The 16,135-nt window shown below is 49.6% G+C and overlaps 1 protein-coding gene across 4 annotated transcripts in view; it reads left to right on the forward strand.

Moving 5' to 3' along the window:
- The window catches only part of OSBPL10 (oxysterol binding protein like 10), a 266,667-nt gene that overhangs the window by 240,462 nt on the left and 10,070 nt on the right, over nt 1-16,135 (forward strand). For all 4 annotated transcript variants that reach the window (XM_054729776.1, XM_028134978.2, XM_054729777.1 and 1 more), the window contains 2 exons: nt 6,760-6,909; nt 13,964-14,441. In XM_054729776.1, coding sequence (XP_054585751.1) covers nt 6,760-6,909; nt 13,964-14,441 — 628 coding nt within the window. The remainder of the gene's footprint in view (nt 1-6,759; nt 6,910-13,963; nt 14,442-16,135) is intronic.

Raw genomic sequence — 16,135 nt, forward strand, 5'->3', positions numbered from 1 at the left:
TAGAGCAAGACAGCAGCGCCGCCCCTGGGAGGCAGCCGAAGGATTGTGATGTCAGTGGCCACCAACTCACATCTCCAAAATGGCAGCTGGGACCATGCTGTGTGGGCATGCTTGTGCTCGAACCTCTTAGGATAAGAGACAACGCCTCCGTCGGGTCTCCCCGGGTCCACTCCACAGCGGCCTCATTGTACCTACCTCCAAATGGCAAGATGAAGTCCCCCAAATAGGGTGGTGGCCTTCAGCGCGCAGTTGGCCACCCGGCTTTGGACGTGGCTCCACACAGAACCTAAGGATGTTTGAGACAGAAGATATGGCACGTGAAGAGCCTTCGGCAGCTGCCCTGCATCAGGGCCAAGGCGCATCCGCTGGGCTAGACACACCATCCGAAGACGTGTGTCCGACCACAAGCTCTCTGGTATGATTTCTGACCGGAAGAGAGCATCATCCAGCCAACTGAGGGGCCCTCCGCCCAGCACGGATGGCCTCCTCGGGGGGAATTAGAGGCAGGCGCAAAGGAGACTGTTCCGGAGGCGACGTCCCCTGTGCTAAGCGTGGGAAGGACAGTAGGTCATCAGGAGCAGCCACTCTTCCATTCCTGTCACAAAACGTTCTGTCTGCGTGTGTCCTCAGGGGAAATAGTTTTCCCCAGCATGTGAGGGAGAGGGCCCTGCACCTGATAGTTGTGCGATAACCATTTCTTCCTGGGGGATGAGGGGCCAAAATGCCAAGTGGAATTCGCCGGACTGCGGCCCACCTTTGTGCAGCCCAGGCTGGGCGGATGTCATTGACTTGTGTACAGAGCTGGACTGGGTCTTCGAGTGCAGCTACGCCAGTGGTCGTGACCTTGGGCTGTGAGAGGGGGGCTTCTTAGGATGTAAAATATTACTAATGTGAAGATACACTATTGAGGGTCAAGGAATGATTGTGATACTTTGGTTAAATGTCCTGTGAATATTGAAATGAAAAAGGAAATGACTGGAGGGAAAAGGGACTAAATCCTTGGTTTTATGGATTCCATAAATGCCGTCAACGACGGTAACACCATTATCATTAGAACCCCCCAAAAACTGGTTCAGTAGTTGGTCCCTGGGCACCTGTACCTCTTAGACCAGAGGTGGGGAACATCTGGCCTGTGGCCTGTATAAGGCCCGCGAAATCATTTGGTCTGGCCCTGCCAAGGCATTAGGAGTGAGTTCATTAAATGTCTGACCAAATATAGCAGGCTAATTTTTAAGCTGATAATTTTGTATGGCCTACGAATGATGTTGTAAATATCCAATGCCCCTTAGCAGAAAAAAAGGTCCCCATCCCTGCCTTAGACACTCAGATCCCTTGCTTCTCTTCCAGTAGTCACCGTGTTTCTTCATACTTCTCCTTGGTCTTTCACTTACCTATCCTTCTCATCTCTCCGGCCCCCTAACCCGTATCCATGTTTCAACTTCACATTTCTCTTTTTCTAGAACCTTTCATTTTCTGGCAAACCAACTTCTATTGATTCTTATCCCCTAGGGAACAGAAACAGACTTGCCCTGGTGGCCATTCCTGCATGTGATTGCATGTTCTGTGTAGTTGCGGGATGAGAAGTAAGTTACATAGGAGGACACACATTCCCTGGTTACTCCTTTGCCTGGGCTGCTGGATGCCATGACGTTTCTCTCATTTGAGGACATCGAGGGTGGTGCTTTGGGTCTTCTCCTCCACCGCCCGCCTTTCTGTGGTCCTCAGAATACTAGATTTCCTTCCTGACATGGCTGGGTTTCCCCATTTTCCCGTAAAGACATCACCTGCACAATGTTTGCTTTTTGTCCTTCAGTAGCAAGGCTCTTTGGTGTGACTTGGTTCGCCCCAGGCCTCCGTGCCAAGGTAGCAGTGTGCGGGGAGAGATGCCAGGCTTTAAAATGATGGCGCTGCAGTGTGCTCGCTGCCGGAGGAGAATTGGACGTTCTTGCTCTCGCTGGCTGTGTTTCCTGTCCTGGCTCAGGTGGACTTGCAGGATAGTGACAGATGACTTGAATTCTGTGAGTTTTGTTTTTCTGGTGATGCTTATTGACTTGGGCAGAAGACCACACTGCAGGAGCCCACTTAATCCGTGTAGACCCCCTGGCACCTGCATGTCTGTGATGTAACGGCTCTGGCATGGACTTGCTCCCTGTTCAACAGGAAAAGGGCTTCTTCAAAGGTTGGTTATGCCACCACACAGGCCTCTCCCCAAATGGTTCAAATCTGAGGATTCAGCCCTTGGAGTGAAGACCCTAGGTTAATAGGCATTTCTAAATCAAGAGGAAGTTAGTAGGTCAAACTGCTTATACGTTATGGGCTCCACATCTCTGAACGCCAGGTTTTAGTTAAGAAAGAAGCGAAGGTCATTGTGGAGAAAGAAGAATGGGTTGGATGTGCACTGTCTGAGAACAGGAAATAGGAGTGAGGCTCAGGAAAGGGGAGTAGACTTGAGGAGTGGGGCGTGGAGGTGGAGTGAGGCCTGCGGTAAGGAAATGAATGGACTCTGAAAATAAATGTCTGTTTCCTGGTTTTTCCTGGAACTGACCCAAACTGTAGTTAAATTACATATGTGTGTTGAATAAAATAGATTGGAATGCCAGTCTTGCTTGGAATTTACATTTGTATTGAAAAAAAAATCATATTTTTGTTAAAGAGATGAGAGCAGTGTGTCCCCTACACTGGTGTCCCCCTGGAGAAGACTGTTGTTGAACACAAGTCACACTTTTGCTTCTGGTTTGGGCCTCACCATAGTCTCATGGGTGTGCTGCCCCCTGCTGGATGAGAAGTGGCGGTGTGGTTAAGGGCAGGGGTGCATCTGCAGATGCTGAGACTGTTTGATTGGACCGCTTCCTACCATAAGAGTCTTTCCCTCTTACACGATCTCAGACCCTTTGGTTCTTGAGAGGCCCTGAGGTCAGCCCAGGGCCAGACACTCTTCTAAGTATCCACGATCAGCAGGGATCCCTTGTCTCCAGAAAAATGCCCAGACATACAATTTTTATATAAAACATCAAGGGCTGTGATAGATATCTTAGGGAGTGTCCGTAGGGCCCAGATTAAGAACCCTTGTTCTGGGGCACAGGTCACGCTAAGCTACCAAGGAGTGGTCCCCAAACCCCAGCCTGCCATGTGGCCTTCTGCTCTTCATCAGATTTCTTGTCCTTACCCACGTTTGCTAATAGGCATGATGAGTCGCTTGATTTTTGTAGCCCCGAGTTGTTCACGTGGTAGAAATACTGAGTCATAATTTTTGTTTTTATTAAGAACCTCATTATTCCAAAGCCTGCTTCTCTTTCAAACACATTTTAATTCCTTTTTATCTTCAAGTTTGGGTACATTTTTATGGCTGAGCTGGCTCATTTGCAAAGATCTCTGGGGGATGGGGTATTTAAAGATTCTTCTTAAGTCTTATGAACTTTCTCAGCATCATAAAACCACTTCTCATTTTCAGTTTCTTCTGAGATGGAGAAACACTGTTCTGCCACCTTTGACCACCTCGAGGCAGTTGTCATCACTTTACAAGCAGAAATCCATAGGGACCACAGGGTGTGGGCATGCGGGGGCCCCGGACAGAAGCAGAGCTCTGGGAGAGGGAGGGTGAGAACGCGGATGGGCACATGGGCCTGATTATGGAGAACAGACTGAGAGCCAGTGCCCATTAGCGCTGTTTTGGATTTTACATCAGAGTAGCAGAATCAACAAACCTTGACCCCAAAAGGGAAGAAGGCTTTCTGTCTTTAAAACTACTTCCAAGCCTGGCTCTAAACTGTCCATTTCTATTATTATTATTATTATTATTATTATTATTATTAATTTCAGAGAGAGGAAGGGAGAGGGAGAGAGTGATAGAAACATCAATAATGAGAGAGAATCATTGGTCAGCTGCCTCCTGCACGCCCCCTACTGGGGACCGAGCCCGCAACCCAGGCATGTGCCTTGACTGGGAATTGAACTGTGACCTCCTGGTTCATAGGCTGACACTCAACCACTGAGCCACATGGGCTGGGCCAAACCCTCCATTTCTTGCAGTGCTGGCTATCGGGTGCTTTGTGGGTGTTGACGTATTTACGTTGTCAATGGACACCTTTCGAACTGAGGCCCACAGTTCTATCCACGCAATGGCTTCAATTTGGACCCAAAACAGAGGGTGGTCTCACCTTCCTGCAAAGGACTGAGTCCCAGTGAGGGTGGAATTGTGGGTATCCTCTAAGACAGCGGTCGCCAACCTTTCAGGCCTCACGGACCACCGGTTGGCGACCACTGTCTAAGTCTCTAAGATGTTCACTAACAATGTGGTGAATGAAGCAGCTTTTTTTTTAAGCCCCTGATTGTTTACTTGAGGTTGGGCAGGAGAATTTTTGCAAACCATCCTGTAAGAGAAGAAAGGGCAAGCTCTCAGAAGCTGTGGGAGACAGAACCATTGCTGGATCCTTGTTTCAGCTTAGGGCACTGCTTGCTAAGGATCTGAGTGAGCCAAGGAGGCAGATGTGTGTCGGGCGCCCCTCGGCCTTTCTTCCCTTGGCAGGACTTCAGGGCCCCAGGAGCTCTGGCCCTGGTTTCTGGGGCCCGTGTACCAGCCCTCATTCTCTCTCCTGGAGCCAGTGTCTCTGAGAGTCATCATCAGACACAGAGGAAACGTGTTGTTGCGTGTGATGTTAAGGGCTGGAGAGGCTCGTGTGCACATTCACGCACGTTCTTAGTATCACGTGGCCGGATCTTGCTGAAGGCTTCCTTGGTTACTGGAATGGGGGACGAGCTGGGTTTAATTTTCAAGTCAGGCAGACAGCAGAAGGAGGTGTCAGTCCCAGGTGGTCTGTAAGCACGTAGCACTGAGGGGGGCATTGAGTGGGCAGGATGGCGAGTTCTCTGTGTACCAGCTTGTGGGCAAATGGGAAATCACATTTTCAGAAGAAAGGATCATTCTTTAATTCAGAAAGCTTATGGCTGCCTCCCTTGAGCTATTGATTTGTTTAGCTTGCGATCAGTACTTTGTGAGAATGACTAATTTCACGCAGGAATAATTGCTCTCAAAATGTAGCTACCTTTGTTGTCGAGATGTTTAAGGACTTTGCCCACCACCCCCACCTCCTTGGGTGCATGACGGTGCCTTGATTTGTTTTTGATTGTCCGTTTTCCTCCCAAAGCAAGATGCCCGGGCATCGCCCTCGCCTCCCCCAGCTGCCCTGGGTTGAGGGGAAGTCTGTTGATACAAATTACCGCCTACCAGGTCACCACAAAGAAGTAGCAACTGCCTGGCTGGCATAGCTCAGCAGTTGAGCATCAACCTATGAACCAGGAGATCACAGGTCAGGGCACATGCCGGGGTTGCAGGCTCATCCCCTGTGTGTGGGGCGAGCAGGAGGTAGCCGATCGATGATTCTTTCATCATTGATGTTTCTCTCTCTCTCTCCCTCTCCCTTCCTCTCTGAAATCAATCACTTGCCGATGATGTCACACATTGCAATGAGGCCAGAGAACCAGACACGCGATGGAGGAAACCCAACTCTTGGGCTGGGGAAAGCCCCCTGGGCATCACTGAGGTGGCCCCACTGTTGGCCCAGAAGTGGGGTTACTCAGAGAAGACTTGGAAAATGGCTATTTAATTTCAAATTTTAAAAATGCCTACCAGGGGGAGTACCGTGTTTCCTCTCTGGAGTGCTTGCAAGGAAGGGCCGGCACGTGTCTTTTCAGCCAATTATAACCACCTCCATCACTGAGATCACCTTTGCGGATTGGAAGTGCCTTTAAATAAAATGAGATAGTTCTGTCCAGTGAGGTTTATAAATCATTCGTTTTTGCATGGACATTGGGGCAAGTCTGTATGCTTTTATATGTAATGCCTTTGAGCCCTGCATTTCTGTATGCTGACTTCACTGTGTCTGGCCAGTCATTAGGAACGGTTGTATAATGTTGTATGCAGTGTTTCTGTTTACATGTAAACAAGTACCATAAGGACATAGATAAGTGTGCAATGGTTACTCTTTTCAACAGAATTCTACGGACAGCTTGACATGGTCGCCAGAGTGCTTGGTTTTGGGGTCTTGAAAACTTTGTGTGCAGTCATTCCCTTTTGCACATGTTGTTTTTATTTTTATGTCCTTGGAAAAATGGAACCGAGCAATTGAATTAATAAACTTGCATGAGGAAAGCAGGGTCTGGTGGCCAGCGTGTATCTCAGCATTCTTACAAAGCCTCAGAGTTGGTCTTGACATTTTCATGTTTGCCTCCGTCCCTAGATGAATGCCAACTCACTTTTCACACTTGCTATTGTGATATTAATTGATATAAAACAGTCGAGGGTAAATTTTCTCATAAAATAAGGTAATTTCAGCCCATCCCTGGGTTATCAGACCTTTACCTTAAACACAGAAAAAATTATATTAGATATGAAGTGCCCTGGGTTGTGCAAGTTAATAGGAGAATATTGTTTGGGAGTGGCCAAGGTTAAGGGGGCTCATTCCTGAATGTTAGAGTTTCTTAAAGGGCAGGGAGCTTTCTCGTCAGGGAACGTCCTTAGGCCAGAAGGCTCACTCATAGGAGGTGATGGGGAGATCAGAGGGCATGTGCAGTAGCTAAGGATGGCCTGCATCCCCCAAAGGGTCATCCTCCACCCTATGGCCAATAGGACTGGCTTATAGAGAGACTCTTCCTGGGTCAGAACCGGGCTCCCTCCGTCATTGCCAAGCATATGGGTTCGCGTGCTGTGCTGCTCACTTCCCCTGGACCTGCTGGTGACTTTTATTGATGATCTTTTTGTAGCCGAACTCAGGCCCTGAATTGGTTTTGTCCGAAGATGAAAAAAGCGACACTGAAGATAAGGAAGAGGCAGAACTTGGCGTCATGGAGGATCAGCGCAGTGTAATTCTTCATCTCATCTCGCAGCTCAAACTTGGAATGGATTTGACCAAGGTAGGTCGGCGAGTCCCACTGGGTGCGTGGCCAGTTTGGGTGCCGTCTCTACCTCTCAGTCTTCCCGGCTCATCATCTTTTCCTTGTGGGGAGACCGGGAAAGCCGAGGGGATGAGCTCAGAGTTGCAGCCCAGTCTGGCTATTCCAGGAATAACTGGAAAGGAGACTCATGCTCATCCTCAGAGCGTGCGCCTTGCATTTGCTTCCTTGCAGGAGCTGCAATGCGACAGGGCAGGGGAGCGTCAGAAAAGGCATAGGACAGTGGTCGGCAAACTCATTAGTCAACAGAGCTAAATATCAACAGTACAACGATCGAAATTTCTTTTGAGAGCCAAATTTTTTAAACTTCTTCTAACGTCACTTCTTCAAAATAGACTCGCCCAGGCCGTGGCATTTTGTGGAAGAGCCACACTCAAGGGGCCAAAGAGCCGCATGTGGCTTGCGAGCCGCAGTTTGCCGACCACGGGCATAGGAGATGTTAAGGGAACGTCAGGAGAGGAGATTTTCGTTTCCTGTGGTGTCCTAGAGAAGGTTAAAGACGGCCTGTGGAGATGGATACGACCCAGTGGCCACAGGGAGAAACCAGGAGGAAGGAAAACAGTGGTGCCAGAGAGAGGCCATTGTGTACACCGAGGCATGCCCTGCTGCTGCTGTCACTCGCTGTCACAGCGGGTCCCCAGAAGGCAACCTTCCTGGTGATCCAATCCCATTGTCCACGTGTAGAGAAACAAACCCGCTGGTCGGTACAGGTGCAACTAACTCTTCCTGGCAGCGAATTACCTGCCCTTTATTTTGTCAGGTCGGGTTTTTGTGTGTATTTCCCCTGTTTCCTTAAAGGATTACACAGATCCATCTCGGAGGGTGGTCTTGGCCTCTCTTCGTGTGCTCATTTGCACTGGGTAGGTTTGCGAGGGGGAGGACAGGGTACTGTATTATGTAGGGAATTCTCAGGGTTATTAAGTTAACGGATGTTTCTTTGGGGAAAATTGCACCCGCTCTGGGCCTTCCTTGGCAGAGGCCCGTGGTTCCCCCTGATGGGGGGAAGGGACCGCCCCTCTTTCTGGGGGACTTTGACTTCCTTGGTGGGCGATGGATTATTTCAAAGTTCTTAGGGCCCTGCCCCAAGATTGGTTATTTACTTCTAGATTGATGCAGCTGTAAATGTAATTAATCGTTCTCTGAGTCCCGAGTGTAGATCTTCTCTCTCTTTTTTTTTTCCTTTCCCCAAAGTAGTTCATTGTCTTAATTATGTTAATGGGAGAAAAGGCAGCCCTTATTGATGGCTCCATAAATCTGCAGCACTGATTCTAGCCATTTGGACGCCATCATCTGTACAGCTGGGCCATCACTCACCTCTCCGTTGGAGGCAGACAGCCCAATTAGTACTCACCAATTCCTGGCTCCATCTCCGGTGTCCCCCGCCCAAGAAACAGATGATTAAGTGACTTATTTTCGAAGGCAGATCTTATGAGAGAGAGAGAGAAATCTGCTTAAATGAAAAGTGTGATATCTTGCCCAGCGCGTTCAAGGTGCTGGTTTTGAAAGGCACCTGTCTGGTGTTCTGCACAAACACCATCAGAACATACATACCAAGGAGAGATGAAAGGGGAAACAGTCATCCCACTCGCAGCCCATCCGCCCCATCTCCCAGGTATTCGCTTTTCCCATCTCAGACAAAGCCTCAGCCCCATTGTCAAGAGCAGAAACATAGCTAGTGGATTGGCTTGGCGTAGGCTGCGAGGTCATACTCCCTGAGTCTGTAATTTCAGGAGGGTTGTCTTGGAAAATGGATAAGTTTTCAGGTATTGCAGTAGAGCCTTTTTTTCTTTTTCCTCCAAATTTTTTTTTTTATTGTACATTTTCTAATCTACAGCAGAGTTGCAAGAATAGCACAATGATCTTCCATGGATCACCTTTACTGGCCAGTTAACATTTTGCTGCTTGGTATTTATTTCTTCTCCCTTCTTTCCTCTCTCCTTCTCCACTGCCTCTTTCCATTTCCCTCTCTCCCCCTCTGTGTATATCTATGAGTATGTGTGTATTTTTGATGAACCATTTTGGAGTGTGTTGTAATGAGTATCCTCGAACAATAGGACATTCCTCTTACACAAGACATTTGTCACACTTGGGAAATTTAACATTGCTGCCGAACTGTTTCATCTATGGCCCATCGTAAGAGTTCCCCAGATTGTCCCAATCCTCTTTATAGCTTTAATAAGAGCAAAAAGAGCATTGTGGGTGCTGTGATGGAGATGAGTGTGGGGCTCAGTGAAGATATGAAGGAGGAGGTTGTTGGTTTAGTCTTGGCAGCAGGAGCTGTTGGGAAAAGCTTCATAGAGGTTACTCCTGAGCTGAATAGCTGTGTCATTTAGACAAGGCAGGAGAGAGGGCAGAACAGGGAAACGGGTGGATGTGAGTGTTGGGGAAGGGGAGCTTGGAAGGGAGGGCTGGGGGCCGAAAGTGACGGGTCAGGTCATGTGAGACAAGAGGGAGGTGGGGGCTAGATTCAACCTTACCTCCTGTAGAGATATGTTAGACAGAAGACTCTGGCTGTGGTGTGGAGAGAAGTAAGGGTGGGCATGACAGAAAGCGAAGGCCAGTTAGGAAGCTACAGCTGTACTTTTCCAGAGGGTTCGCTGTGCATGCCTTTCTTTCTATTTTAAAAAAAATTATTTTTCAACTACAGTTTACATTCAATATTTTGTATTAGCTTCATGTGTACAGTCACACACTTTACAAAGTGTTCCCCCTGGTATTTCCAGTGCCCATGGTACCATACATAGTTATTACAATATTGACTGTATTCCCTATGCTGTACTTTATACCCCCTGACTATTTTGTAACTACCAATCTGTACTTCTTAATCCTTTCACCTTTTTCACCCAGTCTCCCGCCCCCCCGCCTCCTCTCTGGCAAACATGAGTCTGTTCTCTGTATCTATGAGTCTGTTTCAACTTTGTTTGTTCATTTATTTCTGTTCTTTAGATTCCACATATAATTAATATTATCAGTAATTACCTTTCTCTAACTTATTTCACTTAGCATAATACCCTCTAAGTCATTCCATGCTCTCGCAAATGGTAAGATGTTGTTCTTTTTTATGGCCAAGTAATAATCCAATATATATACACTAGAGGCCTAGTGCATGAAAATTCATGCACTGGAGGGGGGGTCCCTCAGCCCGGTCTGCCCCCTCTTACAATCTAGGAGCCCTTAGGGGTGGGAGGCGACCCAGAGATCAGGGGAAGGCGACGCCCCCATCACACCTCTGCTGCTGCCACTGCCAGCAGTGCAAGCCTTGGCTGGCCCTGGTTACCTGAGCCTCGGGCAGCTGGACAGCCGCCACCTGAGGCTCGCCTGGGCCTCGGGTTGGCCCTGGGTGGTTGGGGGGCTGAGGGGACTCTGGAGGCAGGCGCGTGGCAAGGCCAGGTCCCCAGGTAGGCACAGCCTTGCCGTGCGCCTGCCACCCCAGCGGGGCTGAGGGGACTGGGCGCTGCCATCTTGTGGCTGTGGGCACCACCATCTTGGAGGGTGGGGCAGTAATTAGCATATCCCCTTCTTATTGGCTGTGGGCGCCACCATCTTTGAAGGTGGAGCGGTCAATTAGCATATTCCCTCCTTATTGGCTCTGGGCACCGCCCTTTGTGATGGCATGAGGGTCAATTAGCATATTCCCTCTTTATTAGATAGGATATATACCACAGCTTTTTTTATCTACTCATTTACTGATGGATGCTTGAATTGCTTCCATATCTTGACTATTATAAGTAATACTTCTATGAGCATAGGACTGCATATATTCTTTCCAATTAGTATTTTGGGTTTCTTTGGTTATATTTCCAGAAGTGGAATCACTGGGACATAAGGCAGTTCCATTTTTAATTATGTGAGGACCCTCCCTACTGTCTTCAAGGTGGCCATGCATATGTCAAGATGGTGGAACCACCTTCACTTGGAGTTCTGTGTGTCAGGGCTGACCACCTCGCTGTAATCCTGCCTGCTCCCTCCCTGGCTTGCCTCCTGATCAGAGGGTCCCCTGGGCCCCTGAAGGGAGAGAGTAGGACATGGAATGATTTGGGGATAGTCTGATGATGTGGACATTTGTGACTTTTCTTTCTAATTGATTTAGCCTCTTTGATGGGTTTTCCCAGGCTACTTAAGGCCAGAGTCCCTAACCTGTGTAGCCTGTCTGGAGGAATTCTTAGGGGAGAACTTGAGTGGCCCTGGGGGGGCAGGAGAAGGAGAGATGGTGAGTGTGTGGGGTTATTACGCCTCTCTGTGTTGTGGGGTCGAATCCTGGAGTCAAAAATAAGACCACCGGAGGCTGCTGATTGATTAAAAAAAGCAGGCAAGGATTTATTGAAACTGGCCAGGACGGCCGCGAGGGCACCACACGCAGGTGGCCACCCTCATGACCGCGCTGTCCCAGGTGTAGGCAGTCCTTTTAAAGGTCCAAACCACAAAAATTTTCCTTTGATCTAAATTCTAAATTCTAAATGCTGGGAACTGCCTGCAGGGGGGTTCCCAGCCCCTGCTGGACATTGGCATGTGGCCCTATCTTACGAAAGCAGAATCAAGCAGAGTTAGTAATCTCTAAAGGTTATCTACAGTTTCTACTCCTGGAGCTACTGAGTCAGTGGGAATCAGTCTCCTGTGATTCTGGTCCACAGGCACAGGAAAATTACCTTAAGCAAGTAAGTGCGTGCAGAAGCCAGAATAGCAGGGTTAAAATTAAACAGCAGTTTTTACCCAAGTATGGTTGCTACCATACTTCATCTGCTTTTTAAAAAAATTTTTAAATTTATTTCAGAGAGGAAGGGAGAGGGAGAGAGAGAGAGAAACATCAATGATAAGAGAGAATCATTGATTGGCTGCCTCCTGCATGCTCCACACTGGGGATCCAAGCCCACAACCTGGGCATGTGCCCTGACCAGGAATCAAACCATGACCTCCTGGTTCATAGGTTAATGCTCACCCACTGAGCCACGCTGGCCGGGCTTGTCTTTCTTCTTTACTCTGCCATCAGCCACCTGTGGGGGGAGGCCCTGGGGAGAACAGCCAGCCGCCTGGAAGAGCAGATGCGGAGAGCGTGGCGATGGCGCTGAATGACGGCCTGTCCCCCAGGAAGGCCCAGGCAGCGGTAACAGTGGCATCTGAAGGCCATTCTGAGCCAGGATGTACTTTCCCGGCTCAGATCCTTGAGATTCTCAATTTTGTCAAGTTGTGGCAGAAAGGAAATTAGGAAATCTCCTTTCATTTGCTGGTTGTATTTTAAAGAATGTTTCTTCTTCCAGTATATTATAAAAGCAAAGCAGAAAGATACTCAGAAAAAATATAAAAATCATTCAGTTCTATCATCAAGACAGATAGGTTAGCATTCAGGGTCTTTTTATGATTCTTAGATGGTGTTACATGTTCAATTTTACATCTGGTTGCTTTTTTGCTTAACACAGGTACATTTTCCTCTGTCAGAGATTTTAAATGAAAGATAGAAGAACATTAAAAACGATACCAACCTCATCTCTGCAGTGGGCCTGGCTTCCTCCAGTTTCCTCTGATATCTTGGTGCTTTGCTAATCTTATGCCTGCCTGTCTGTCTCTTTCTCTCAGGACATCTGTCTTCCATTGTAGCTAGATGCTTAGCAAGGTGGGGGCGGGGGGGGGGGGGGGGGGGGCGTGCGGATCTTAGCGAGCTGAAGTGGAGGCAGGGCTACAGACCTGTAAGCCATGGTATTCATGACCAGGGATGTGCCCCCTGGCAAACGTTCTCATGGGAGTTAGGGACTGTGTAAAGGAAGGACAGGCCTGGTCGTGTAAGGAGGGAACGTCCACCAACTGCATGACCTTGGTCAACTTGCTTGAACTTGAACTCGTGTGGCTCCTCTGCCCTCACTCAGAGGGTGTCCGGAGGAGCCAAGAGATCAAGGCCAGGTTTCCATATTCAAAACCCTGCGATTCCACACGAGGAGGAGGAATGTGAGATGCTCCAGGCCAAAAAGAGCTGTGTCATGCGGCTGCAGGGGAGGAAGGTTGATACCCAGTAACTTAGTCATTTTGACATCACTGTCCAGCGGTGAGAAACAGGCTCTCTCCTTTGCCTATCAGCAGGAGTCACGAGTTACCTGCTCTCCAGCCCAGTTTCGGAACACCCTTCATTTGCTTTAAGTGACCTAATGGTTGGGTTACAGGCACTTGGGTTATATGGCACCTGAGTGACCACTTGGATCCACTTGGTGTCAACGAGAAGTTTCTTTGCCCCATGCCTGTCGGAGCCGCTCAGATTTCTATTTATCTACAGCAATGGGCCATAACACACCTGGGTGCCCCTATGCTGCCCATTGAGCAGAAGACTCTCAATGAGTGCCAGCCTATTTATTTGTAACTTATGCTTGTTTCTTCTGGCCCTCGTGGTCCCTCTTCTTCGTGGCAGCTCTGTGGGCATTTGCCTGGTATTGGCCCTGCCTCCTAGAGCCCCGGGCCAGCGGCTGGCCACCCTCCTGCTCTGCCCGCGTCTCGTTGGGGTTTACGGGCTCCCCTTCTGACAGAGGTCCCCAAATGGACACTCTCACTAATGGTGGGTCCTGGTCTACCCGGACCCCCTTTGACCACCAGCAAACCCCAATGTCCATGTTTGTGGGAACACACTGAGCATCCTCCTGGCTGTGCCTGATTGAGGGAGAACATGAGAAAGCCCTTCCAAGCTGTTTTCTTCACACCAAGTAACGAGTGAAAGGGGGCCGTGTGGTCAGAGCGACGGCCGTGGAGAGACACGGGCCAGTGTTTTAGCCCAGAGGAGCCGAGAAGAAAATCTCTCAGATCATCAAAGCTAGGTTCATCAGAGCCAGCTCGGCGTTGGTCCGCCGCTGCAGCTACTTCCAGTTTCTTCCCTATCATTTCTCCTGATTCGTCATGTGTGTACAAATCGGAAGACACTGGCCCCTGGCTTGAGCCCCTGTGAATTTGCTTGATGGATGGCAGGCTTCATGTTTTCCCTTTCCGCTCTTCCATGTCATCACAGGGAGTCTTGTCCGACTGTGTCTCCTTCCTAATGCAGGTGGTGCTCCCCACATTTATCCTGGAGAAGCGATCTTTGCTGGAGATGTATGCGGACTTCATGGCGCACCCGGACCTGCTGCTGGCCGTCACCGCGGGAGCCACGCCGGAGGAGAGAGTCATTTGCTTTGTGGAGTATTATCTCACCGCCTTCCACGAGGGCCGCAAGGGGGCCTTGGCCAAGAAGCCTTACAACCCCATCATCGGCGAGACGTTTCACTGCTCCTGGGAGGTTCCCAGGGACAGGGTCAAGCCAAAGAGGACTGCCCCCCACTCTCCTCCCAGCCGCGAACACCTGATTGCCGGTGACCCTGCGGAAAGCTACAAGCTGCGGTTTGTGGCCGAGCAGGTGTCCCATCACCCACCCATCTCCTGCTTCTACTGTGAGTGCAAGGAGAAGAGACTGTGTATCAACACTCACGTATGGACCAAAAGCAAGTTCATGGGCATGTCCGTGGGGGTCTCAATGATAGGAGAAGGTAAGCCATGTCCCATGTTGGATGCAGTTTTGACTCTTCCACAGGGATGTTTGCATATCTGATAGATAATTTTGTTTGTGGAGTTCCTTGTTTTTATTTTGCTTTGGAATTGGGGGTGAGTGAGTTGGTGGGTGAGTGTGTGGGTGGGAAAGAGGGAAGGGTTTTGTTATTTTGGGACCAGATCCTGGTAATTTCCCAGTGGGGCCAAGGTGATGGACTAGACGGGATGTAGCTATTTGCCTAACCGGCTGCCCCCCCGCCCCGCATCTTCACATGCTATATGCATGTGTGTAGTGGCTTTACATAGGCTTTATTTTCAGCTTTGCATGAATGTTAGAGTTGGCTCCAAACCCGTGAAACACGTTTGTATTCGTTCTCACTGGTGTTCTGGCTCACAGACAATGAGGACGATAGTGCTACTAATACCTGTTCACAATCTGCTCATAGAAATTCCGGGGGCAAATGTAGGGACTCAGAGCTGCGGGTTCTGAAGCAAGCCGGCAGTGTCATCACACCCCTCCTGGGCAGAGTTTCTCATTTAGCAAATAGCTGTGAAGGAAGTCGATGCATTGTTTGAAGAAACCTATAATAATCCTTGTGAAACTCAAGCCTCTGTGTTAGCAGTTCTTTACCTTCTTTTGGGTCACAAATCCTTTTGAGATTCAAGGATGTAGACGCACTTCCCAGAAAAACACACACACAAAAACCACAAAACAAAAACACGAACTCAAAACGGGGCTTTCAGTTCAGGGCGTAGAGGGCTCCTTGAAAGCCCTTCCCAAACCCGTGAGGTCAGAACACCTTCCATTCACCTCGCACATGTTCACGGAGCACCTCCTGAAGCCAGACCTGGCCCTCAGAGCTGTGGGTACTTGTATGAACAAAACAGTCCTTCAAAAACATGTCCCCACGCGGCCTCTGTTCTATTCTACGAGGGAAACAGTTATGTGTGTTGTGTTGGAAGGTAAGTGCTATGGAGAAAAAGGAAGCAGAGAGGGGAGCTGGGGGGCGGGGGGGAGCGGCGGTGGGGAGAGCAAGAGAGCTTTAGGGTGGGATGGCGGCTGGGAAGGCCTCACTAGGAAGGTGACATGTAAGCCAAGACCTAACGGGGGTGATAAAGGACAAGCCAGAAGGAGAAACCAGAATTGGAGAAGGTGTGGGAGTCACAGGCGCCCCGGAATGTAGAAGGGGTGGGTGAGCAGCAGGTGAGGGGTGGCCGGCCAGAGGACATTAGGGTCCCTCAAGGGCATAAAAGGCCTGTTTCCCTGAAGCCGAGAAGATAAACTGATTGCAGGTGTTTCTGGAGGGGGAAGGGTGGAGGCCGGGGCTTTCATCTCTGGCCTCTCCTCGGATCCCAGGGACACTTTCCCCAACTCGGCCTCCTCCCCGGACCCCCGGCAGGGAGCTGCCCGGTGCAGCTCCGTGTGGGTGAGGGCCGCGTGGCAGGTCCCAACGGGCATGTGTCGGCCCAGGTCCTGGACCCTGCAGTGCTCTGAGCAGGGAGCGCGGGTTCGAACACCTCAGGCCGCCCTCACTGCGGAAAGCGGGGAGGGTAATGCAGGAAGAAGACTGCGCAGGACCCCGCGGGGGAGGTCGATGTTCGCACTGATTGTAGCAGGAAGTGAGAGTGGCGTGAATCTCGGTGTTGGCTTCTCTGGGGCTCTGTGTTCCCGAGGGTTGGCGAAGGCCCACCC

This window comes from Eptesicus fuscus, chromosome 18 (genome assembly GCF_027574615.1).
Source record: "Eptesicus fuscus isolate TK198812 chromosome 18, DD_ASM_mEF_20220401, whole genome shotgun sequence".
Lineage (NCBI taxonomy): Eukaryota > Metazoa > Chordata > Mammalia > Chiroptera > Vespertilionidae > Eptesicus > Eptesicus fuscus.